The 25236-nt window shown below is 39.7% G+C and overlaps 1 protein-coding gene across 3 annotated transcripts; it reads left to right on the top strand.

The window, feature by feature from the left end:
• Positions 1–1663: 1663 nt before the first annotated feature.
• Positions 1664–25189, top strand: LOC132121742 (C-terminal-binding protein 2). 3 transcript variants are annotated; one of them, XM_059531479.1, is made up of 9 exons: positions 1664–1852; positions 11421–11575; positions 18797–18941; positions 20128–20334; positions 20937–21151; positions 21259–21389; positions 22710–22837; positions 22918–23032; positions 24601–25189. In XM_059531479.1, exons 1-9 carry the CDS (start codon positions 1795–1797, stop codon positions 24734–24736), a joined length of 1290 nt encoding a protein of 429 aa, XP_059387462.1. In that variant the 5' UTR covers positions 1664–1794; the 3' UTR covers positions 24737–25189. The 3 variants fall into 3 exon arrangements, with proteins under 3 accessions (XP_059387462.1, XP_059387461.1, XP_059387460.1); XM_059531478.1 differs by lacking the exons at positions 1664–1852; positions 11421–11575 and adding exons at positions 14197–14290; positions 23181–23258 and having other exon boundaries at positions 24601–24737; XM_059531477.1 differs by lacking the exons at positions 1664–1852; positions 11421–11575 and adding an exon at positions 14197–14290.
• Positions 25190–25236: the final 47 nt, after the last annotated feature.

The following is a 25236-nucleotide window of genomic DNA, read 5'->3' as shown; positions in this document are numbered from 1 at the left end:
AACTTTATTTTATGTTATTTTTTACTTTTTATTACTTTTTATCTTTTTAAATTGTATTTTATTTTTCATTATTTTATTTTAATTTTTATTATTTTTTCATTATTATTATTATTTTTTATTTATCTTTATGTTATGTTATTTTTTACTTTTTATTACTTTTTATCTTTTTTAAATTGTATTTTATTTTTCATTATTTTATTTACATTTTTATAATTTTTTCATTATTATAATTATTTTTTATTTATCTTTATTTTATGTTATTTTTTACTTTTTTTGTACTTTTTATCTTTTTTAAATTGTAGTTTATTTTACTTAATTTAATTTTATTTTATTTTATTTCACATAGTCAGTTGAAAGTTGGTATGTTGAAATGTATAGACAGTTTGTTTATCTCGAAATATAGTGTATATAGCCTAAAATTTACAGTTATTCCTTTAATGTGTGTTTTTCTGCTAGTTCTTTTACTGTTCACTTTCTTACTGCAAGACATGAACTTTGCTTGTATGTTTTATTTTCTACAGTTAGTGAAGATTATGTAGGCGAGTGTTTGAACTGAGACGTGTTCTGGCCATTAGCCGTCATCAGTTTTATTGAGTTTACTATTAAATAAAATATGTTGACAGATGTTTGTGTATTCATTTGAAGGATCCTCCTGCTATTGCTAATATAACTATAAAAAATGTCACTTTTGCCTCCACGTTCATATCTGATTTATTATATATTTACAACGTATATATTACATATTTTCCAAGGCTAACCAAAACCGAACGTGATACAGATAATAAAATGTTTTTAATATTTATTTATTTATTTAATTAATTATTTTATTTTATGCCAGTGCAAAACCAATACTTTATGAGTATAATTGTTTAAATGAAGGAACTATGATGGTGATATCACAATAATCACTTCTTTTTCTTCCTCCTCTGGATGTGAATGACGTGTTCCCTCATTTTCTGTGTCTGAAATGAGACGTCAGAGCGTCTAAAGAGGATTTCAGTCTGCAGGTGGTTTGACCTTTTAAATTATTCACACACATCAATGATTCCATTGACACTCACACACACACACACACACACACACACACTCACACACACTCACACACACACACTCACACACACACACACACACACACACACACACACTCTCACACACACACACACACACACACACTCACACACACTCACACACACACACACACACACACACACACTCACACACACACACACACACACACACACACACACACACACACACACACACACACACACACTCTAAACGAAGAATGTGTGTTTGATCCTGAAAATCCTCATTCTTCACACACTTTGAAGAAAATCAGTGACTTACTGCATGTCTCACAGTCCACAAACCCAGGAGCTATTTCTCTCTCTGTGTGTGTGTGTGTGTGTGTGTGTGTTTGAGTGGACGCTGTGAGTCTCTCTGTCCTCTGCTGGTCACTCTGTGTCATTACACTCAAGATGCTGTCGCATTAAATGCACTTGTGTTCATTTTAATATGAGAAGCATTCAGAAGAACACTCATAAAATGTGCATTTGTGCTTGTTTGACTCATTTCTCGGTCTAAGGAAGTCACTTGCATGCTAAAGAATAACAGAGTGTTTGTTTGTGAAAGCTGTGCATGCTCTCCTGGCTCTAATTGTGTGATTTTGTGTGTTTAATGCAGATTTTCTGAGGGGTGATGCCCCGGTCGGCCAGATCTTCAGTGTGTTAGACAGTGCGGCTCACGTCAGAGAGACAGACGTGTGTGTGTGTGTGTGTGTGTGTGTGTGTCAGCATGGCTCTGACCGACAAACACAAAGTCAAGAGACAACGACTCGACAGAATCTGTGAAGGTGAGACTCTTTTAATTCTGCTCAGAATTAATCATCAGAATCAGATTCATTTTCAGCCCCAGAATTAATCTTTTTACACGGTTTTGGGGAAGATTTGATTTAAACACTGCACTGCAACTTTTACACACTTGATTATTTATAAACTATATTTTATTCTATTTTGTTATTATAATTTTTTAGCAGGTTTGTGCAAAAATCATAATTTAAGAACATGCTTTCTTTAAATTCATGAGTGAATCGAGTCAAACACAACACACATGAACTTGGATTGGAATCAGTGTTACTTTAGCACTGTTTACTATATGCTATTTATGATTATTTTGAAATATCTTTAATTTTTATGTTTTGTTATCATATTAATTTTAATTCCTATACAGTTTTTTTCTGAGAAATGCATAATTTTTTTTAATTCTTATTCTTTTTTTTTCTTTTTTTATTGCTATTGAGGTTTGATTTTTTTTTTCAGTTTTAGTTCAAATTTACAATTTTGTATTAATTTCTATGCAACAATTTTAGTGCTTCAACCTATACGTATTTCAGTTAGTTGCCAAGGCAACATTTCAAATTTTTCATCTAATATTTATATTTTATTTAAGCTTAATTTTAATTAATAAACATGTTTTTTAAATAGTTTTTGTTTTAGTTAACAGTAAAAACCCTGTTTTTTAAAATCAGAATAACAGGAAGAGGAATTACTGAATTGTATTTGTATATTTTATTGTACTTCAAAGGCACAAGCACAAACCAGTCTTAAGTGTCAATTTTTCAAAATTGAGATTTCTAAATCATCTGAAAGCTGAATAAATCATCTCTCCAGTGATGTGTGGTTTGTTCGGAGGACAATATTTGTCTGAGATACAACTATTTGTAAATCTGGAATCTGAGGGAGCAAAAAAATCTAAATATTGAGAAAATCATCTTTAAAGTTGTTCAGATGAAGTTCTTAGCAATGCATATTACTAATCAAAAATTAAATTTTTGATATATTTACAGTAGGACATTTACTAAATATCTTCATGAACATGATCTTTACTTAATATCCTAATGATTTTTGTCATAAAAGAGAAATGTATAATTGTGACTCATACAATGTTGGCTATTGCTACAAATATACGTCTGTGACACTGATGACCGCTTCTGTGCTGCAGGGACAATAATATTTGTTTTTTCGAGCCTAATTTGTCTTCACTTTGCTCTTAAATAGTTATATTTAATAATAATATTTCACAGCATTCAATGTAATATTACATCCTTGCATGTACATTTGAGCCGCAATACTGAATTCTATTTAATACATATTCAGCTTTTAATTCTGAACAGCGCACAACCCTGTTTATTATAGTTATTTAACAGATAATTGCATGAACTGTTATCCAAAGAAAAACATTTATCAAAGTGACTCCTAAAAGTCAAGTCTCCCACAATCCACTGCAAACTCACATTCACCTCTACTGTATTTCCATTCTGATCTGAAATCTGTTCCTGATGGATAACACGGAGTCGCTGTGATCAGTGTATTACATGAAACGCGAGATCTGGTGTTCTCTGTGGAGAGCCTTGGGCCGGATGACACTCGTGATTAAATCATTACATGGTTCGAGATGTGTTTTGCATTATCCAGCCTGCGGTCTGGAGATGAAATACAGAGAGTTTAATCAGAGGAGCGACAGGAGCCATGCGCTGCAGGGAAAACGCCGATCTGGCACGTCTGTTGCGCTCGCTACCAACGGCTCGGAAGGGTTTAGAGAGAAACCTCAGCGTGGCCCCGTTATTACAGGCCCTCGGGCTCGAGCTGAAGTGTGTTTTCGTCTCTGGTCTCGTGGTGTCTTTGCTGTCCGTCTGTTGCTCCATCTGGCTTCAGCTCGTGGCAGGTTGTCTGTGAGGAGGGATCGCGCGGCAGGCGATGAGCACAGAAGAACACAATCACATGATGCTGTAGTTACAGGCTTTCAGCCCTTCAGCAGATGTTCCTCTGCAGCTGTCAATTACTAACATGTGTTTTCCTCTCCAGGCTCTTGTTAGAGCGTTAAATTGTTCAGTGGTGGTTTCAACTTTAATATATATTTACACTTGCAGTCACAGGGATCGTTTTGAATATGCAACAAATCTGATTGCAGTTTATTAAGTTAGAATAACAGCAGTAGCTGATGTTAGTGGTTGCTTAAAAAGGTCTTGATTATTTAATGGTTATAAAAACACAGCTCCACTTGCTTTATTTGACTCATAATGTAACGTTTACTTGTGTTTATTTTTAATATTCTAAGAACGTTGAAATGTCTAGTTTTCTTGTTGTGTTTAAAGATTACAAAAAACATTGTACTGTCTTTGTTTCACCCAAGATATAACTTTATTTAAATGCTTTTAAACATTAAAATGTCTGGTTTTCTTGTCGTGATTCAAAAATAATTGAAACGATTGTTATAAAAAGCATGGCAATTCTTTGCTATTTTAATAGTCCACTGATAATTCGTTTTGAAGGTGGACTTTCCTTCATGCTTTTTTATTTTCTAAAAATCGTACATTTCCATAAGAATCACATTGTACAAATAGAGCACGAGAGATTTGAGTTTTCTCAATTTGAACAAGACATCCGTTCATCATGTGATTGCTTGAAAAAATTCTTAGTAAATGCTTTCAACTAAAAATGAGGAATTCTGCTTCTAGGAATAAAAAGTGCGTGCATATTTTAAAAGGTTTAATATATCTACATCCGTTTGTATACTATTCTTCTTTTGCAGAAAGGTCCTGTGCTACAGTGATTGTGGTAATATCTCGAAGCATTAGAAAAGTCACTGGAGACGTGGTTTTGGTCTGCTGGGGTTATTTTGAGGGGTTGCTTTTAAAGAAGGATCAGCTCTGTTTTCAGAGAGCTGCTGTCAGATGTGTTCATGTTTGTTGGGCCGTTCTTGCAGATATTTCTGCACTCTGGAAGGATTGTGAACTATTTATCATGACACCGCTGAAAGCATAAAGTTATTTTACAGTTCGCATTGTGCCTTAGAAGAAACCTTAAGAAGATAAGACACAAATTGAGGTGAAAAAATACACACATTTTCAATAAATAGTTGCATTTTTAATAATAATTGGAATAAACAAAGTAATATAGTTCACTGTACATTCACATATGATTGCTAAGCGACATGTGCAATGTGCAAGTTTATCGCATTTTGATTTTTACAGTTTAAAATGCATTTCTTCCAACACAAATCTTATGTAGATAAACGGTCAAGTGGTGCAATAATTTGGTGCATTTTTAATTTGAGGTTTCCTTTGCCAATGCATCGTCCTTCTTTCTCCCCTTATTTTTCTCCAAATAAAATCTCGATGCCTGAGAACATCCAGAATCCAGCTCGTGTATAGATGTAAAGTGTGTTTCCTTGCTGTTCAGTTGGTAAGTTTGTGTTACTGATCTGCTGTGTTGTCCTATTCTTCTTCTGTCTGACTTGGTTATGTTTCCAGGGCTAAATAATTTAGCGCTTACCTGCCAGTCACATGATAGCATGACCTCAAGTGATGCAAAAAAGAAATGTCGGTTAGAGAACAGGTGAAATATTACCTCCCTCGCACACCTTCGAAGGGAAACATAAGAAGTGAAATCAAACACCTGGTTTTTCCCCTCCTCACAACCGTCCTCTCTTCTTTCCTGCATTCACTAAACATTAGGCTTTCAGGCTGTAGGGTACGAGCGTTTGCACTCAAACTCTTTGGAAGTCACGGTAAGGTTCGGTTAAGACTTGCTTAATGGGTTGCTTCCACTGAAACTAACAGAAACCTCTGTGGGAACGTCATGGCTGTTCGTGGAACCGTTCCTCCTCCGGATTACTACCCTTTTGATATCGCTCTATCGGCCCAGCCACCTGAAGATCTGCAGGGCTTTTATAAAGGAAACCAGAACATGCTGAGCAGATCAGGCTCGCATTATGGCCTGTCCGCAGGAGGGGTCAGGACCGCATGGGATCAAGGACAAGCTAGAGTGGCTACTCCTGGTCCTACGCCCGGTCATCATCCTCCTCCTCCTCCACCCCCTCCTCCTCCGCCCTCGGCTCATGAGATCAGCCGCCTCTACAGGGATTCTCTAGCCATCAAGATGATCCAAGACAGTCAGCGTATTCGCAGTAGAGCCGCTTCACCTGCTTGCTTCGGCATTGAGTCCAGCTTCCCCGGCCACTCCGTGTACAGTGACGTCAACGGCCTTTCTCTGGAGTCCTGTCAGCCGCCATCCACCTGCATAGTGGTGGACCCTACAGCTTCGGCCATGGATGGGTCTCTTCCTCGAGGGAACCCTGCTTATGCGACTCAGAGGATGTCCTATGACCCTTCGTACGATCCAGGCTCTGCACCGGCTCCTCTCACCACCGGGATGCCTGGCCACCACTCTTCGGCGGGCGTCAATGTCGACCCCAAGAGATCAGTGGATTCGAATTTCCTGGCTCTCCTGCGCTCCGAGGGTCTGTCGGAAAGCACCATAGCTATTCTCCTACAGCAAGGGTTCGACTCTACCTCGATGCTTGCCATGATGGAAGACAACGACGTCCGCTCCATCGCTCCCAATTTGGGGCAGGCACGTGCGCTGTCAAGAGTGGTTATCAATTGCAAGACGGGAGCAACTGGTGGTGTAGTAATGCGAGGTCGTTCCAACAGCTTCAGCCACCGCAGTGATCTCTACATGCAGCCTCAGGCACTCGGCATGGAGGGCAACCTCATTCAACAGCCTCCCAGCGCCATGCAGTCTATCTCACCTAGAATGGGAGAGTTTCTAGGTCGCCGGCCAAGCAGTGCTCCATCTCAGCATCTCCTTGAAACCACAACATACCCAGGGGTTCGCTCGATCGGAGGTCTCCCGGTCAGTCTGGGGGGCTACGCCACTGCGCTACCTCAAACTCGACCTTTGTATAACGCCCACACTGGCCTGGCGATGTCGGCCCTGCCTGCTCAACAACAGCCTCCGACCATCCCAGGACTAGCACCCAAGACCTTCTCCAGTACGTTCACCCCCATGGAGCTGATGAAGCGCCCTCCAAACCTTCCTCCATTCTCTCCTACCCACAGCCCTCATCACAGCCCTCAGTTACTCCGCAAGGGAGCAGCGCCTGTGGAGAGTGCCATCCTTCCAGCATCCTCAGCGCTCCAGCCTCAGACCCTTAATCCTAACAACAAGCAAACCCGCCGAACTGGACCGCCCGTCATCATATCTACCATGCCTTCGCCTGACACAAGTAACGACCTTATTCTGTCTTTTCCACCTGTCCCAATCTTTCTCAGCTAGATTTACCTTCATGTAATGTTTTTGGGTTCGTGCTTGTTGTTAAGATCTAGCCGTTGTTCATTCTTCAAATGTACTCTACGTGTTCCTTGTTTTCAGTAGTATGGATGGTGTAGACCATAAATGCGAAATATGAAGGCATTTTATGACTAATAAATACAATTCCTAAAACAAACAAACAACTCCTGCTAACAGCAGACTTTGATATTTGGACATGCAAAGCAGATTTAGCTTAGGGTTCTGTTTTTAGATTAGGAGACTATATATATATTCCCCCTCTAGTGGGATTCAGCGTTTGTGATCCCAGCTGAACTTCCTGAATGACTTGATAGAATGGGTTTCATAGACATGTAAGAAACTCTTTGCAGCAGCTTGAGGAATATAGAAAGTTTTTAAGTGACGTTGAACTTGAGTGCTTTGCTCACTGCTGGTGCATGAATGAGCATTTGACTGATTTCAGACCTGAATTTGTGTGTTTTACAATTTTAACAGTGTTTCTGCCAGAGGTTCAGAGAAATACTGAACTTATGATTCTTTACAAGGAACTTTAACCCGGGGGCTTTTCTTGCTGACATTCAGCCCTTTTGGGTCTACAAGAACCATAGTGTTTTCTCTCTCTAATTCAGATAACAGTGTGTGTGTTTTACAGTTTGAGCTGAGCACTGTACCTCACTACAGGCCTAATCATAGTCTTAGAGCCTGAAATCTCATTAGTGTTAATAGGATATGCAGAGACACGGTCCTCTGAGAACGCGTTAGAGTCTCTCGACTGGAGACACACAGTGAGAGTCTCTAGAAAACTCAGCTTGACTTGACATTTTAGGGTTTTGAGAAGAATTTAGAAGTGAAATGGCGGAGACTGTTAGGCTCCTTCCCAACTGCTGATAAACGCTGATGATTCGTGAAGATCTTCTGTGTGTTAAATGCACATGAGGACAGTTTGTCAGGAGGAAGGTTGTTGGTGTTCAGGAGGCTGTGTTGATGAGTTCTGTCACAGTCCACATGTGACCAACCTTCAACACTCAAATATGGCTCAAATACTGTTAGCTGTTTCAATGATGAAACAATGTTAAATGCTAAATGATTGTAATTACAAATCAACTCAAGACATTGTAAAAGACAACATGTCAGTGTTTATTCAACTTCCAAAATTAAATTAAAATTGTGAGTTTCATCAGATGAATTGTACTTTCTTCGTTTCTTCCTTTATTCCTCCCCGGCTATCTTTCCTTCCTCTTATCCTTTCTTTCTTTCTTAATTTCTTTCTTTCTTTACACCCTTCCTTCCTCCTTTCTTTCTTTCGTCTTTCTTTTTTTCTTTCTCTCTCTTTTCTTTCTTTTTTCTTCCTTCCTTCCTTCCTTCCTTCTTTATTTCTTAATTTCTTTCTTTCTTTCATTCTTTCTTTACGCCCTTCCTTCCTCCTTTCTCTCTTTCGTCTTTCTTTCTTTTCCTTCCTTCCTTCCTTCCTTCCTTCCTTCCTTCCTTCCTTCCTTCCTTCTTTCTTTCTTTACACCCTTCCTTCCTTCCTCCTTTCTTTCTTTCTTTACACCCTTCCTTCCTCCTTTCTTTCTTTCATCTTTCTTTTTTCTTTCTTTCTTTCTTTCTCTCTCTCTTTCTTTCTTTTTTCTTCTTTCCTTCTTTCTTTCTTTACACCCTTTCTTCTTTCCTTCTTTCTTTATTTCTTAATTTCTTTCTTTCATTCTTTCTTTACGCCCTTCCTTCCTCCTTTCTTTCTTTCGTCTTTCATTTTTCTTTCTTTCTTTCTTTCTCTCTTTCTTTCTTTCTTTCTTTCTTTCTTTTTTCTTTCTTCCTTCCTTCCTTCCTTCCTTCCTTCCTTCTTTCTTTCTTTACACCCTTTCTTCTTTCCTTCCTACCTTCTTTCTTTTATTCCTTCTTTCTTTACGCACTTTCCTCCTTTCTTTCTTTCTTTCTTTCTTTCGTCTTTCTTTCTTTTCCTTCCTTCTTTCTTTTGTTCTTTCTTTCTTTACACCCTTCCTTCCTCCTTTCTTTCTTTCATCTTTCTTTCTTTCTTTCTTCCTTCATTCTGTGTTTCATCTATCTTTCTTTTTATTCCTTCCTTTTTTCCTTCTTTCTTCCAGTGTCTGTCATTAGTTGCTCCTTTAGTATTTGTTTGGCTTTTGGTTGTCATGCGTACACATTAATTGTCTGTTGCTTGGCAACCAGTGGTTACATTGTAATCACACATAGATAATGTGTGTAAATGAGGACAGACTTGTGAAACTGCCGTACAAACACATTTAATAAACTCAAGAAGTGTGTGTGTGTGTGTGTGTGTGTGTGTGTGTGTGTGTGTGTGTGTGTGTGTGGAGTGGGCGGAGCTCTGCGATGGCTGCCGCTAGTCTTAAACTCTCTCTCGTTGGTTGGTTGGTTTATTAGCATGTTGTTAAACAGAGCAGCATCCGCTGTTCACTGCACACACACACACCGACCAATCTGACCGCAGCACGTCCTGTCGCCCAGATGGAGCTCGCCACAGGTCAGTGTGTGTGTGTGTGTGTGTGTGTGTGTGTGTGAGACACGTGACCGCGGGAGGATCATATGATCCTGCTTACACCCAGAACACCTTTGGCTGTGGTGCATTATGGGTAGTGAAGACATGTATGGAAGGGATAATTAGCTTATGTTTGCAGCAGGATGAGTTTGTTTATGTGTTCAGCACATGTCCTGCAGAAAGACTGAAGTGATTAAAGACGTGTGTGTGTGTGTGTGTGTGTGTGTGTGTGGTTATGTAATGTTAAGGACAGATCAGAACGATGTGTTTATAAGTCATCTGCACGCTGGTAAATAAACATGTTTGAAAGCATTTAATGATGATTTCAGCAACATTTAGATGCTTGTAATGTGTCAGTTTTGAGTTTGGATATGATGTGTGTGTGTGTGTGTGTGTGTGTGTCTCAGAGTGGAGGTCAGTGTGAATTATTCATGCATTGTAAATGGAACGGCTCCTGGATATTGAATATCCGTACTGACTGTGTGTCTCCCTCTTCTGCTCTGTTGTTTTCATTTTTATTTTTCAATCTTTTCTCTCTCAGTTCATCTGATTTCTTATCTCTTATACCGTGTCTCTCAAAAGGATTCCAGTCATACTTAAAGTATCTGAATGGATTAGATATAAAGTATCGAAACAAGTGTTATTTACTGTAAATAAAGATGTTAGGAAACTGTGATCATCCACTCCCATGAAGCATTGTGAATGACAGAAACTATAGTCATATTATTCAAATATAGCATACATTCCCAAATGTGAATGTATGTGTTGTTTGGTATATATATTCACTACAGTTTACATTTATCATTTTTATTTAATATTGAACAAACTGCAAAGAAATGTTCCAATGACATTTCTAAATTTTTGTCAGGTGATCACATCATATAGATAAAATAAGAATTATTGAGATTTGCTGAATTATTGAATAAAGATGCAATGTATTCATTATGTTGAAATATTAGTTATTAGTCATAACTACTGAATGCTGAAGATGTTTTTCAATGTACTTTCTGACAGATGAAACAATAAATACTGTATTTTGAGTAAGATTGTACATTTAAAAAGCTTGATGCTAAACTGTCGTGCTATAGTAAAAATTAAAATCAGGAATTGCTTTTGTTGAGAGAACTGATGTATGATCTTAAAAATATATTTTAATGGAAGACACTTGATATGAGGGCAAAAACAATGCATTGTTGTGATAGTCCTTTTAAATCATATCTTCATATACTTTCTTGTTTCAAATTAGTTTATAATGTGATTCACAATGCTCTATTAACAATCACATTTGTGTTCCTGAGAGATCTTTTATTTTTGCCAGGGTGCCACAGAAATGTGCTAGAAACAGTTTTCCAAACAGACAGATAAACACACTGTTTGGAATTGCACACTGCTCTACTATTTCTACTGTTTCTACAGTATATAATTCATTAATAGTGTTCTATTTTGGATTCAACCTCTGATTGGGTCGTTCTCCCTCATCTTAATCTGAACTTCCTGAAGATGTCACTGAGGTGAAATCAGATGCTCTGAAATCTCCTTAAGTGCTTTTGGGGGATGAGGTGTGTGTGTATGTGTGTGTGTGTGTGTGTGTGTGAGAGAGAGTTTGTTTGTGCTCACTTGTTCTTCAATATAAAACAAAAGTCAGAATGTTTGATATTTGCCATCACAAAACAAAACATCTGAAATAATTTATATTATGCAATTACTATAGTATTGATGAATCAAATATAAAAGCACTAAAGTTCTTCTGTGTCTCTCTCTGTGTGTGTGTGTGTGTGTGTGTGTGTGTGCAGGCATCAGGCCTCAGATCGTGAACGGCCCGATGCATCCTCGTCCTCTGGTGGCTCTGCTGGACGGTCGGGACTGTACTGTGGAGATGCCCATCCTCAAAGATCTGGCCACCGTGGCCTTCTGTGACGCCCAGTCCACACAGGAGATCCACGAGAAGGTGAACACACGCACACACACACACACACACACACACACACACACACACACACACACACACACACACACACACACATTCTCACACACACACACACACACTCACACACACACTCACATTCTCTCACACTCACACACACACTCACACACACACACAGACACACACTCACATTCTCACACACAAACTCACACACATACACATACACACACTCTCACACACACACAAACACACACACACACACACACACTCACTCACATTCTCTCTCACACACACACACATGCAGACACTTTTTGTTTTTTTTATTTTAGTTTTAGTAATTTAGTTGTGTGTTTTTATTTTTATTAGTGTTTTTAAAATGTATATATTTTTAATATTTTTATTTGCATATTTTTAAAAAAAAATATTTTTTTGTAAAAAAATGTCATGTCCATATAATTAAAAAATATTATTATTATCTCAGTTTTACTTATTTTATTACAGTTTTTCTCGATTGTTTACACACATTTTCTGAAAGCATGCCTCATATTCTCAAAACTCTACACACAAATCCAAAAACACACACACAATGGGCAAAACCCCTCAATGCTCCTGCAAAATGAAACTTTACATTCAAAACAATGTTATTTCTTCTCAAAATGGTATTTTGCTTTCAAATGACACACACAAACCATCATATGAATAGACATTTATAAGAACCATTTGAACACTGATGTGCTCAGTGTAAAACACTATGATGAATGGAAAACACTTATTCTCCATTCATCATAATCAGTGTTACACTTACTACAGACAGTACATACATAAGTGTGTTGTAAAATATTTGAGAATATTGTTTTTACAGAACACACAAATACACGGTAACGAATATATTTAATTTTTCCCACAAAAACAATGTACACTGTGTACATCCCAACCAACACAAAGTAGGACATACAGTGGTCTACATACGAAACAACAGAAGAATTTACTGTATACAGTTACAGTAATACTGTATAAAAAAACACTATGCTGCATCCTCTCTTCTGTTGCGGTCTGGCCACAGCACCTCATCCACATCACAAGCAATGTTTTCCCTGGCCAAGCAGCGGGGGAAATATCGCCTAGCATGGCGATTCCAGCCATGAAAAGCATCAGCTGCTATATCTCCACATGCGTCCTCCATAGCTTGGAGAAGAGGTATACGCGTTTGAGGATTTCGGTCATACACTTTCCATCTCCAGGCAGAAAAAAATTCCTCAATAGGATTGAGGAATGGAGAATATGGAGGGAGATAAACAACTAAAAAGCGTGGGTGGGCAGTGAACCAGTTACGAACCAGAGCAGCCCTGTGGAAACTTACGTTGTCCCAAATGACAACGTACCTGAGCTGCTCTGGGCCATCTCCCTGATCTGGTGGAATGAGTGTGTTGTGTAGGGTGTCCAGGAATGTGATCAGATGGGCGGTGTTGTAGGGGCCAAGGGTAGCATGGTGATGGATGACGCCGTGATGGGTAATCGCTGCACACATTGTGATGTTCCCTCTGCGCTGGCCAGGGACTTCAACAATGGCACGCTGGCCGATTATATTCCTTCCCCTCTTTCGTCTTTTTGTGAGGTTGAACCCAACCTCATCAATGAAGATGAACTGGTGCTCCACTGCAGCCACCTCTAGCTCAAGGACTCTCTGAAACACACATGACAATATCAGAAATAGACATGGAGTGGTCACTATTGTGAAGCTCAATCATTATGATTACAATATTGAAATATGTATAATTTACAGTAATGTATACAGTGTTGAGAGTATGCATCAATTGTGGGACTCACTTGCACATAGTTATGTCGCAATTCTTTGACTCTTTCTGAATTGCGTTCAAATGGCACCCTGTAGACCTGCTTCATCCTGAGATGATTTCTGCGCAAGACACGGTCCAGTGTTGATAAGCTTACCCTATCAATATTTTGAAATATGTCATTGTTTTCTATTATCTTTCTTTGTATTTGTCGTAATGTTATGGCATTGTTTTCTAGGACCATGTTAATGATTTGAGTTTCCTGTTCAGGAGACAGAACACGTTCTCGACCGCCTTGTGTTGGTAATCTTTCAGTTCTGCCAAACAAATACATAGTAAAATAGTGTAAATACAAAGTAGGTATACATTTCCTATATACATGAAGCATACTTTACAGCATTTTTACAGTCCTACAGAACAGTCCACAGGCAATACTGTACTACTGTACTCATTGAATACTGTATTTATATGTAGTACTGCAATTTTCTAGTGAGAGTAGATTTCTTACCTATTCTCATTTCGGAAAGTCCGTATGATGGATGCCACAGTGTACCTGCTCAAATTTGGCTGTACTCTTTGCCCAGCCTCCCTCATTGTTAGACCATGGTTGACCACATGATCAACTAAAGTGGCTCGGATCTCATCAGAGATTACGTTCCTTGGCCTTCCTCGTCCTCGTCCCTGTCCTCATCCTCCTCCTCCTCCTACTCCTCCTCCTCCTCCTCCTCCTCCTCCTCTCCTCCTCCTACTCCTCCTCCTCCTCCCCTCCTCCTACTCCTCCTCCTCCTCCTCCTCCTCCTCCTCCTACTCCTCCTCCTCCTCCTCCTCCTCCTCCTCCTCCTCCTACTCCTCCGGTCGGGACTGTACTGTGGAGATGCCCATCCTCAAAGATCTGGCCACCGTGGCCTTCTGTGACGCCCAGTCCACACAGGAGATCCACGAGAAGGTGAACACACGCACACACACACACACACACACACACACACACACACACACACACACACATTCTCACACACACACACACACACTCACACACACACTCACATTCTCTCACACTCACACACACACTCACACACACACACAGACACACACTCACATTCTCACACACAAACTCACACACATACACATACACACACTCTCACACACACACAAACACACACACACACACACACACTCACTCACATTCTCTCTCACACACACACACATGCAGACACTTTTTGTTTTTTTTATTTTAGTTTTAGTAATTTAGTTGTGTGTTTTTATTTTTATTAGTGTTTTTAAAATGTATATATTTTTAATATTTTTATTTGCATATTTTTAAAAAAAAATATTTTTTTGTAAAAAAATGTCATGTCCATATAATTAAAAAATATTATTATTATCTCAGTTTTACTTATTTTATTACAGTTTTTCTCGATTGTTTACACACATTTTCTGAAAGCATGCCTCATATTCTCAAAACTCTACACACAAATCCAAAAACACACACACAATGGGCAAAACCCCTCAATGCTCCTGCAAAATGAAACTTTACATTCAAAACAATGTTATTTCTTCTCAAAATGGTATTTTGCTTTCAAATGACACACACAAACCATCATATGAATAGACATTTATAAGAACCATTTGAACACTGATGTGCTCAGTGTAAAACACTATGATGAATGGAAAACACTTATTCTCCATTCATCATAATCAGTGTTACACTTACTACAGACAGTACATACATAAGTGTGTTGTAAAATATTTGAGAATATTGTTTTTACAGAACACACAAATACACGGTAACGAATATATTTAATTTTTCCCACAAAAACAATGTACACTGTGTACATCCCAACCAACACAAAGTAGGACATACAGTGGTCTACATACGAAACAACAGAAGAATTTACTGTATACAGTTACAGTAATACTGTATAAAAAAACACTATGCTGCATCCTCTCTTCTGTTGCGGTCTGGCCACAGCACCTCATCCACATCACAAGCAATGTTTTCCCTGGCCAAGCAGCGGGGGAAATATCGCCTAGCATGGCGATTCCAGCCATGAAAAGCATCAGCTGCTATATCTCCACATGCGTCCTCCATAGCTTGGAGAAGAGGTATACGCGTTTGAGGATTTCGGTCATACACTTTCCATCTCCAGGCAGAAAAAAATTCCTCAATAGGATTGAGGAATGGAGAATATGGAGGGAGATAAACAACTAAAAAGCGTGGGTGGGCAGTGAACCAGTTACGAACCAGAGCAGCCCTGTGGAAACTTACGTTGTCCCAAATGACAACGTACCTGAGCTGCTCTGGGCCATCTCCCTGATCTGGTGGAATGAGTGTGTTGTGTAGGGTGTCCAGGAATGTGATCAGATGGGCGGTGTTGTAGGGGCCAAGGGTAGCATGGTGATGGATGACGCCGTGATGGGTAATCGCTGCACACATTGTGATGTTCCCTCTGCGCTGGCCAGGGACTTCAACAATGGCACGCTGGCCGATTATATTCCTTCCCCTCTTTCGTCTTTTTGTGAGGTTGAACCCAACCTCATCAATGAAGATGAACTGGTGCTCCACTGCAGCCACCTCTAGCTCAAGGACTCTCTGAAACACACATGACAATATCAGAAATAGACATGGAGTGGTCACTATTGTGAAGCTCAATCATTATGATTACAATATTGAAATATGTATAATTTACAGTAATGTATACAGTGTTGAGAGTATGCATCAATTGTGGGACTCACTTGCACATAGTTATGTCGCAATTCTTTGACTCTTTCTGAATTGCGTTCAAATGGCACCCTGTAGACCTGCTTCATCCTGAGATGATTTCTGCGCAAGACACGGTCCAGTGTTGATAAGCTTACCCTATCAATATTTTGAAATATGTCATTGTTTTCTATTATCTTTCTTTGTATTTGTCGTAATGTTATGGCATTGTTTTCTAGGACCATGTTAATGATTTGAGTTTCCTGTTCAGGAGACAGAACACGTTCTCGACCGCCTTGTGTTGGTAATCTTTCAGTTCTGCCAAACAAATACATAGTAAAATAGTGTAAATACAAAGTAGGTATACATTTCCTATATACATGAAGCATACTTTACAGCATTTTTACAGTCCTACAGAACAGTCCACAGGCAATACTGTACTACTGTACTCATTGAATACTGTATTTATATGTAGTACTGCAATTTTCTAGTGAGAGTAGATTTCTTACCTATTCTCATTTCGGAAAGTCCGTATGATGGATGCCACAGTGTACCTGCTCAAATTTGGCTGTACTCTTTGCCCAGCCTCCCTCATTGTTAGACCATGGTTGACCACATGATCAACTAAAGTGGCTCGGATCTCATCAGAGATTACGTTCCTTGGCCTTCCTCGTCCTCGTCCCCGTCCTCATCCTCCTCCTCCTCCTACTCCTCCTCCTCCTCCTCCTCCTCCTCCTCTCCTCCTCCTACTCCTCCTCCTCCTCCCCTCCTCCTACTCCTCCTCCTCCTCCTCCTCCTCCTCCTCCTACTCCTCCTCCTCCTCCTCCTCCTCCTCCTCCTCCTCCTACTCCTCCTTCTCCTCCTCCTCCTACTCCTCCTCCTACTCCTCTCCTCCTCCTACTCCTCCTCCTCCTCCCCTCCTCCTACTCCTCCTCCTCCTCCTCCTACTCCTCCTCCTACTCCTCCTCCTACTCCTCTCCTCCTCCTACTCCTCCTCCTCCTCCCCTCCTCCTACTCCTCCTCCTCCTCCTCCTACTCCTCCTCCTTCTCCTCCTCCTACTCCTCCTCCTCCTCCTCCTCCTCCTCCTACTCCTCCTTCTCCTCCTCCTCCTCCTACTCCTCCTTCTCCTCCTACTCCTCCTCCTACTCCTCTCCTCCTCCTACTCCTCCTCCTCCTCCCCTCCTCCTACTCCTCCTCCTCCTCCTCCTCCTACTCCTCCTCCTTCTCCTCCTCCTACTCCTCCTCCTCCTCCTCCTCCTCCTCCTCCTCCTTCTCCTCCTCCTCCTCCTACTCCTCCTTCTCCTCCTACTCCTCCTACTCCTCCTCCTCCTCCTCCTCCTCCTACTCCTCCTTCTCCTCCTACTCCTCCTACTCCTCCTTCTCCTCCTACTCCTCCTCCTACTCCTCTCCTCCTCCTACTCCTCCTCCTCCTCCCCTCCTCCTACTCCTCCTCCTCCTCCTCCTCCTCCTCCTCCTCCTCCTCCTTCTCCTACTCCTCCTCCTCCTCCTCCTCCTCCTCCTACTCCTCCTTCTCCTCCTCCTCCTCCTACTCCTCCTTCTCCTCCTACTCCTCCTACTCCTCCTACTCCTCCTTCTCCTCCTCTTACTCCTACTCCTCCTCCTACTCCTCCTCCTCCTCCTCCTCCTTCTCCTCCTCCTCCTCCTCCTCCTCCTCCTCCTCCTCCTACTCCTCCTTCTCCTCCTCCTACTCCTCCTTCTCCTCCTCCTCCTACTCCTCCTACTCCTCCTCCTCCTACTCCTACTCCTCCTCCTACTCCTCCTTCTCCTCCTCCTCCTACTCCTACTCCTCCTCCTCCTCCTCCTACTCCTCCTACTCCTCCTTCTCCTCCTCCTCCTCCTCCTCCTCCTCCTCCTCCTTCTCCTCCTCCTACTCCTACTCCTACTCCTACTCCTCCTTCTCCTCCTCCTCCTCCTCCTCCCCCTCCTCCTCCTCCTCCTCCTCCTCCTCCTCCTTCTCCTCCTCCTCCTCCTACTCTCACTCCTCTGGCTCTGCCTCTGTTTCCAATGTTGGCATCCATTGTTCCATTGAAGCGCTCACCTGTTGCCCTTTTATGCTAAAGCTCTGATTGCTAATTGTAAAACTGTGTGACGGGTGTTTGCCCATGTGATGAGTCAGTGTGCATATCTGAATGGCAGTGTTCTTTGTGAAAACAATAAATTTTCCACATGAAAATTGTGCCTAAAGCAGAGAATTGTGTAGTGTTTTGAAACTGCAGTTTGAGTGTAAAGCAGGAATTGTGCTTGTAGTTTAGCAGAATTGGCTCAGGGGGTTGGTGAATGAGTTACATGTTGTGGTCATTGTGTCTCAAGTACCAGAAAATGTGTGTAAACAATCGAGAAAAACTGTAATTTAGTCACCTTTACTAACCTTAAAAAATAAATAAACACTTATTTTCAGTTAGTTTCCAAGATAACATTTCTCAGTTTCTTTCTTCTCAGTTTATTTCAGCATTTATTTTAAGGATTTCATTTCGAGGTTTTGTTTATTCACCGAACATATCCCAACTTCAGACCAGCTTCCAAAGCATCCCAATGATCTAGAAAAAATTCAAGTGAGAGTTTAGGGAAAAATAATCAAATATTTATTGACTGCGATGATTATTTCACATGGCAGAATCTAAAAAATAACCTTGCAATAAAGGCATAATTTACAACCGAACGATGGATGAGAGTCATGTGAAGCATCATAGGATGAGCTCTGAGCTGTGTGTGTGTGTGTGTGTGTGTCTCAGGTGTTAAACGAGGCGATTGGAGCTCTGATGTATCACACCATCACACTCACACGAGAAGATCTGGAGAAGTTCAAAGCGCTCAGGATCATCATCCGCATCGGCAGCGGATACGACAACATCGACATTAAAGCAGCCGGAGAGCTGGGTAATCAACATCAACACTAACTCGTGCAGAATCAATCAAAGTAACACAGTAATCTTTCAGATTTGATGTTTTGTATCCACTCAAAGCTCTTTTAGTGTAACTGTACAAGCGTCCAGCTCAGATCTTGTCTGATTGTGATCAAGTAAAGGTCAGAATAATGTCAGTAATATCTCCAGATGAACTCTTCCTGGACTGAAGCAGCTCAGCTTTACTTGATTCTCCATCAATCATGTTTTAGAGTCTCAAATCTGATCCTCAGGATCTTTTGAGGAGCGTTTGTTTCCAGAAGCTTTACTTTCACTGTTCCTCAGCGGAGGAATGATCTTCACAAGCCTCCAGAACATCTCACATCTTCTGAGGAGCCTTGATTTCTTCAGCTCTCAATCACTGCATTGCATTATACACTAACAGTCAAAATTCTGGTTCAGTAATGTTTTTAAAGAAGTCTCTTCTGCTCATCAAGGATGCATTTATTTGATCAGAAATACAGAAAAAATCAGTAATCTTGCAAAATGTTATTACGATATAAAATAATGGTTTCTAATGTAATATTCTTTAAACTGTAATTTATTTCTGTGACGCAACGCTGAATTTCCATCATCATTACTCCAGTGTAAAGTGTGACATGATCTTCAGAAATCATTCTAATATGATGATTTATTATTAGAAATATCAACAGTTGTAATGCAATTTTTTTTTGAAAACCACAATTATTTTTTCAGGAGCATTTATTCACAATATAAATATTTTCTAACAATATAAATCTTTGCTATCAATTTAACACATCCTTGCTGAATACATTTTTTATTTATTTAAAAAGAAAAGTAGAAAAAAAATGTACTGATTTCTGAAGATCATGTGACACTGAAGACTGAAGTCATGATGCTGAAAATACAGCGGAGCATCACAGAAATAAATTCGATTTTAATGTATATTAAAATAGAAGCATTTTATTTTACATCATAAATATATTTCACAATAATACATTTCTTTCCTGTATTTTTAATCAAACAAATGCAGCCTTGCTGAGCAGAAGAGACTGAGACTGTAAAGAGACTGTAAAAAATAATTCTGATCCCAAACTGATCTCATTTTACTGAGACGGATTATTAGAGATATAGAGCAAAGACTGATGTTTATAGCATGTTATGTCAGTGCTTATGAGAGTGTGTGTGTGTGTGTTCAGGGATCGCGGTGTGTAACATCCCGTCGGCGGCGGTGGAGGAGACGGCCGACTCGACGCTGTGTCACGTGTTGAATCTGTACCGCAGGAACACGTGGCTGTACCAGGCTCTGAGGGAGGGCACGCGTGTTCAGAGCGTGGAGCAGATCCGGGAAGTGGCTTCAGGAGCCGCACGCATCCGCGGAGAAACACTCGGACTCATCGGCTTCGGTGAGAGACGCTCAAACACACGACAGCCTCGTGCTCTTCACCTGTGCTTCACCGTCAAACCTACACTAAATCATATAAAGATCCTTCATACACAGAATCTGAAAAATGTCTGTGTCTGTGTGTGTGTCCGTGTGTGTGTGTGTGTGTGTGTGTCCGTGTGTGTGTGTCCTTGTGTGTGTGTGTCCTTGTGTCTGTGTGTGTGTGTCCGTGTGTCTGTGTGTGTGTGTGTGTGTGTGTGTCCGTGTGTGTGTGTGTGTGTGTGTCCGTGTGTGTGCCCGTGTGTGTGTGTGTCCGTGTGTGTGTTCTTGTGTCCGTGTGTGTGTGTGTGTCCTTGTGTGCATGTGTGTGTGTGCCCGTGTGTGTGTGTCCGTGTGTGTGTGTGTGCCCATGTGTGTGTGTGTGTGTGTCCGTGTGTGTGTGTGTGCCCGTGTGTGTGTGTGTGTCCGTGTGTGTGTGTGTGTGTGTGCCCGTGTGTGTGTGTGTGTCCGTGTGTGTGTCCGTGTGTGTGTGTGTGCCCGTGTGTGTGTGCCCGTGTGTGTGTGTGTGTCCGTGTGTGTGTGTGTGTCCGTGTGTGTGTGTGTGCCCGTGTGTGTGTGTGGCAGGTCGTTCGGGGCAGGCCGTCGCCGTCAGGGCTAAAGTGTTTGGCTTCAGTGTGATCTTCTACGACCCGTACCTGCAGGACGGTCTAGAGCGCTCGCTGGGTGTTCAGCGTGTTTACACTCTGCAGGACCTGCTTTATCAGAGCGACTGCGTCTCGCTGCACTGCAACCTGAACGAACACAACCATCACCTCATCAACGACTTCACCATCAAACAGGTGCAGCACAACACACACGGCGTTCACTGAGCTGATGCTGCTTCTGGAGAAACAGCCTCATTACACCCACCTGTGTGTGTGTGTGTGTGTGTGTGTGTGTGTGTCAGATGCGTCAGGGGGCGTTCCTGGTGAACACGGCTCGAGGAGGTCTGGTGGATGAGAGGGCTCTGGCTCAGGCGCTGAAGGAGGGCCGGATACGAGGAGCAGCTCTCGATGTCCACGAGGCCGAACCCTTCAGGTGACTCTGACACTGAACACATTCTGTCACTTCAACACGAACAGTTCCAGAGGAATTCAAAGCAGAAATGTCTTACTTGAACCGTGTGTATTGTCCGTTTGAGGAGGGACTTCTGTTTAAGATGGATGAGTTTTAGTTATGTGTAAACTATCTTCGGAGATGTAGAGATGTTGTGAATTATTTACATATAATTATGTCACGACTCCTTCTGTCCCTATGCCAGTGCTATTTAATTATTATTTATATGCCATTCATAATATACCAGTATTTAGATTTTATTTGTATATTTATATATTGTAAGTTTTAGTAACTTTGTGTTCTTTATAAAAATATGTTTTTATTTTTAGCTTTATTTTTATTTAATTTTTAGTTTTAGTAATCTTAGTACTTAAATTTCAACTTATTTAATTTAGTTGTCGATTATTCTTTTAAATTATTGAATTTTAAGAATTTCATCTAATATTTATATTTTATTTCAGGTTTAGTAATTTTAGCAGTTTAAACCTTTTTTTTTCGGTTTCCAAGGCATCGTTTCTCATTTTCAATTATTTTTTTCTAAATTGCTTTTTTAATATTTCTTTTTTTTTTTGTAAATATATTTTATATTTTAATTTTAAGTTCATTATAATCATAATTTAATTTTAAGTTCATTATAATTTTTATTAAATAAAAACATCTATTTTAAATATCGTTTTAATTGTAATTAATTTTTATTTTATTATTTAAATGCAAACGTTTTATTTCAGTTAATAGCAACATTTTAATCTAATATTTATTTATTTATTTTTTATTCATCAATAAATGAATGAAGGACCAGTAAAGACATTTATAATGTTACAAAAGATTTCTATTTGAAATAAATGCAGTTCTTTTGACCTTTTCCATTCATCTGTGAATCCTGAAAAACTAAATGCATCACAGTTTCCACAAACATATTAACTGTGTTCAGCATTGATAATAATCAGAAATGTTTCTCGAGCAGTAAATCATCATATTTTCATGATTTCTGAAGATCATGTGACACTGAAGACTGGAGGAATGATGCTGAAAATACAGCGGAGCATCACAGAAATAAATTACACTTTAACAGATACTCACACAGAAAACTGATGTTTTACAGTAGAATAATATTACACAATTTTTACAGTATTTTTGATCAAGGAAATGCACTCTTGATGAGCAGGAGAGACCTTACTGTAAATATTCCCCTGTAAAACTCATTTTCTGGTTTCTTTACACCACATGAGAGGATATTTTCAGTGGAAACGGACAGAAAGACGGTCCTCAGGATATTTCTCTGATGCACTGATTTGTGTGTAGTTTTGCACAGGGTCCTCTGAAAGACGCTCCTAACCTGATCTGTACGCCGCACACGGCCTGGTACAGCGAGCAGGCGTCTCTGGAGATGAGAGAAGCGGCCGCCACAGAGATACGCAGAGCCATCACAGGTACACACTCCATCAATCACTCGGCCTCCGACCCTTAACCAGCCCATCTGAGTGATTAAAACAGTCTGTGTGCGTCTCAGGACGGATTCCGGACAGTCTGAGGAACTGTGTGAATAAGGAGTTCTTCATCTCATCAGGTTCCTGGGGCCTGATGGAGCAGCAGGTTCATCCTGAGCTCAACGGCGCCACCTACAGGTACGACTAGACTCCTATTTAACGTTCATCGAGCTCATCATTTGATTGATTTTCTTTCATGATCCCAACCCTGTAAGCTCCACCCCCACACAGTCACATGACACGAGTTTAACTCTGAGCCCCGCCCACATCTGCTTCTCTCACACAGCCATGTCAACCAATCAATGCAGGCCATCATGACTGGCTCCGCCCACCAAGACAAAATCAATGCCTAAAGCAAGAGCAGGTAAAAGAACATCTCTGCTGCTTTGACCTTTGACCTCTGATGGCCACACCCTCCCTCAGGATTTAGTTTAATAGATACAGTTTAACAGAGATGTACATCTTCACAAGCTTTAGGGCCAGAAACATACAAAACTTGCTATAGGCATGCAACCTTTTTTGTTGTTATTATCATTAAAATATTTTTGTTAATTTAAATCAAGTCGAAATAAAAATTGATGAAAGAAAAGTGATACAAATTATTACAATTAAAAGCTAAATAGAAATATATATATATATATATATATATATATATATTAAAAACTAATAAATGCACCCAAATATTGACCCTGATAAATGTTAATGAATAAGCAATACACAATGCCAAGTTAAAATATTATTTAAATATGACTATTATTTAATCTTATCTTAAAATTTAGAAACCAGTGTTATTTGTATATAATTTATGTAATAATATAGTATTTTATAATATTTTTAATTATTTGCATTACTTTACTTTTATACTTTAAATTTAAATTTGATAGGTTTTTTTTAAACTTTTTTTTGGTCAAAAAATATTTCTTTCATATTTTTAAATATTTCAACTTATTTGATTTCAGTTAGTTGCCAATGCAACATATATCGTTTTCATTTAAGTTTTTACATTTGGTTTAATTTGTTTAGTTTAGTTTAAAGGTTTGAAGGCAGTATTTCTAATTTCTGTTCATATTATTAACTTTAAGTTTTTAAGTTCATCTAATCTCTTTTCTTTTCTTTTCTTTTCTTTTCGTTATTTGCCAAGGCCACATTTAAGTTTTTCATCTAATATTTTATTTCATTTTATTTTAAATGTAAAAAAATTTTCAATTAATTGCCAAGACACCATTTATAATTATTATTTAGGTTTATAAGTTTAAGTTTTTTTATCTGATATTTTTTTTGATATTTTATATCAGTTAGTTGCCGAGACAAAATTTCAAATTTTTATTTACATTTTTACATTTATGTTTTTCATTAAATGTTTTATTTTATTTATATTATTTTTGTATTTATGTATTTTTTTATGTTTTTGTTTTATTTCAGTTAATTGGCAAGATAAAATTTCTAATTTTTATTTACATTTTTACATTTAAGTTTTTCATATATATATATATATATATATATATATATTTATGTTTTAATTGATTTATTTCTGTTATTTCTGTTTTTTTGACCTTTATTTCAAATGAATGAAAACATGTTTTTAATACTTGAACACTGTTAGAAACAACATCCTGGCTGTCATTTCTCACACCCCTTTATTTCATCCCAGTCACATTCTAGTGCGTGTCACATGTGTGTGTGGTGACCTTTGCCCTCTCCCGCAGGTTCCCGTCTGGTCCAGCAGGGGGCGTCCCGGTGGGTTTGGAGGGTCTGGTTCCAGGAACCCACCCGTCCCAGACACCGTCCCCGAACCAGCCCTCGAAACACGGAGAGAGCAGAGAACAGCTGAGCGAGCAATAACACCTTCATCATCATCATCATCATCATCATCACACGCCTCTATACCTTCCTTTTACTCTTATCCTTTTTCCCGTTTTGGAAGAAGTGGATGTTTTAGGAACACAGCACACGGAATGGAGTTTGTTAGTTTGACGTGTTTCTTTTCAAAATCATCTCTTACGTGTGAATTATTCAGTGTAGTTAAATCAGCCAATAGGATGGAAGTGACGCCCGAAGCCACGCCCACTCAGCCATCCACCACGATGATTGACAGCTCAGCGCTCTGCTCTGATTGGCCAGGGCTCTCAGACTTCAGCCAAGGAGTGAAACACCAAACAAAACCTTTCTCTCGTGTGTTTAGTTTGTGAATGATCTCGACTAACGAACAGTTCTGTTTCTGTCTCGTACCAGCAGCAGATTCGCTCTTGTTTTCCGCTTCATTTCACTATATGACTCAGGAAGATCTCACCTTCACAGCTTTGCTTTTTCTCCACCATCTCTTGTCCAGATGGCTGCATATG

This window comes from Carassius carassius, chromosome 39 (assembly GCF_963082965.1).
Source record: "Carassius carassius chromosome 39, fCarCar2.1, whole genome shotgun sequence".
NCBI classification, from domain to species: Eukaryota; Metazoa; Chordata; class Actinopteri; order Cypriniformes; family Cyprinidae; genus Carassius; species Carassius carassius.
The sequence above is the reverse complement of the archived record's forward strand: the minus strand, read 5'-3'. Positions and strand labels throughout refer to the sequence as shown.

Bases quoted from the DNA above. Each gene is read 5' to 3' on its own strand.
- LOC132121742 (XM_059531479.1), top strand. From the start codon at position 1,795: ATGGCTCTGACCGACAAACACAAAGTCAAGAGACAACGACTCGACAGA. The intron at 1,853-11,420 runs GTGAGACTCTTT...GTGTGTGTGCAG, and splicing joins ACTCGACAGAATCTGTGAAG to GCATCAGGCCTCAGATCGTG. The intron at 23,033-24,600 runs GTACGACTAGAC...CCTCTCCCGCAG, and splicing joins CTCAACGGCGCCACCTACAG to GTTCCCGTCTGGTCCAGCAG.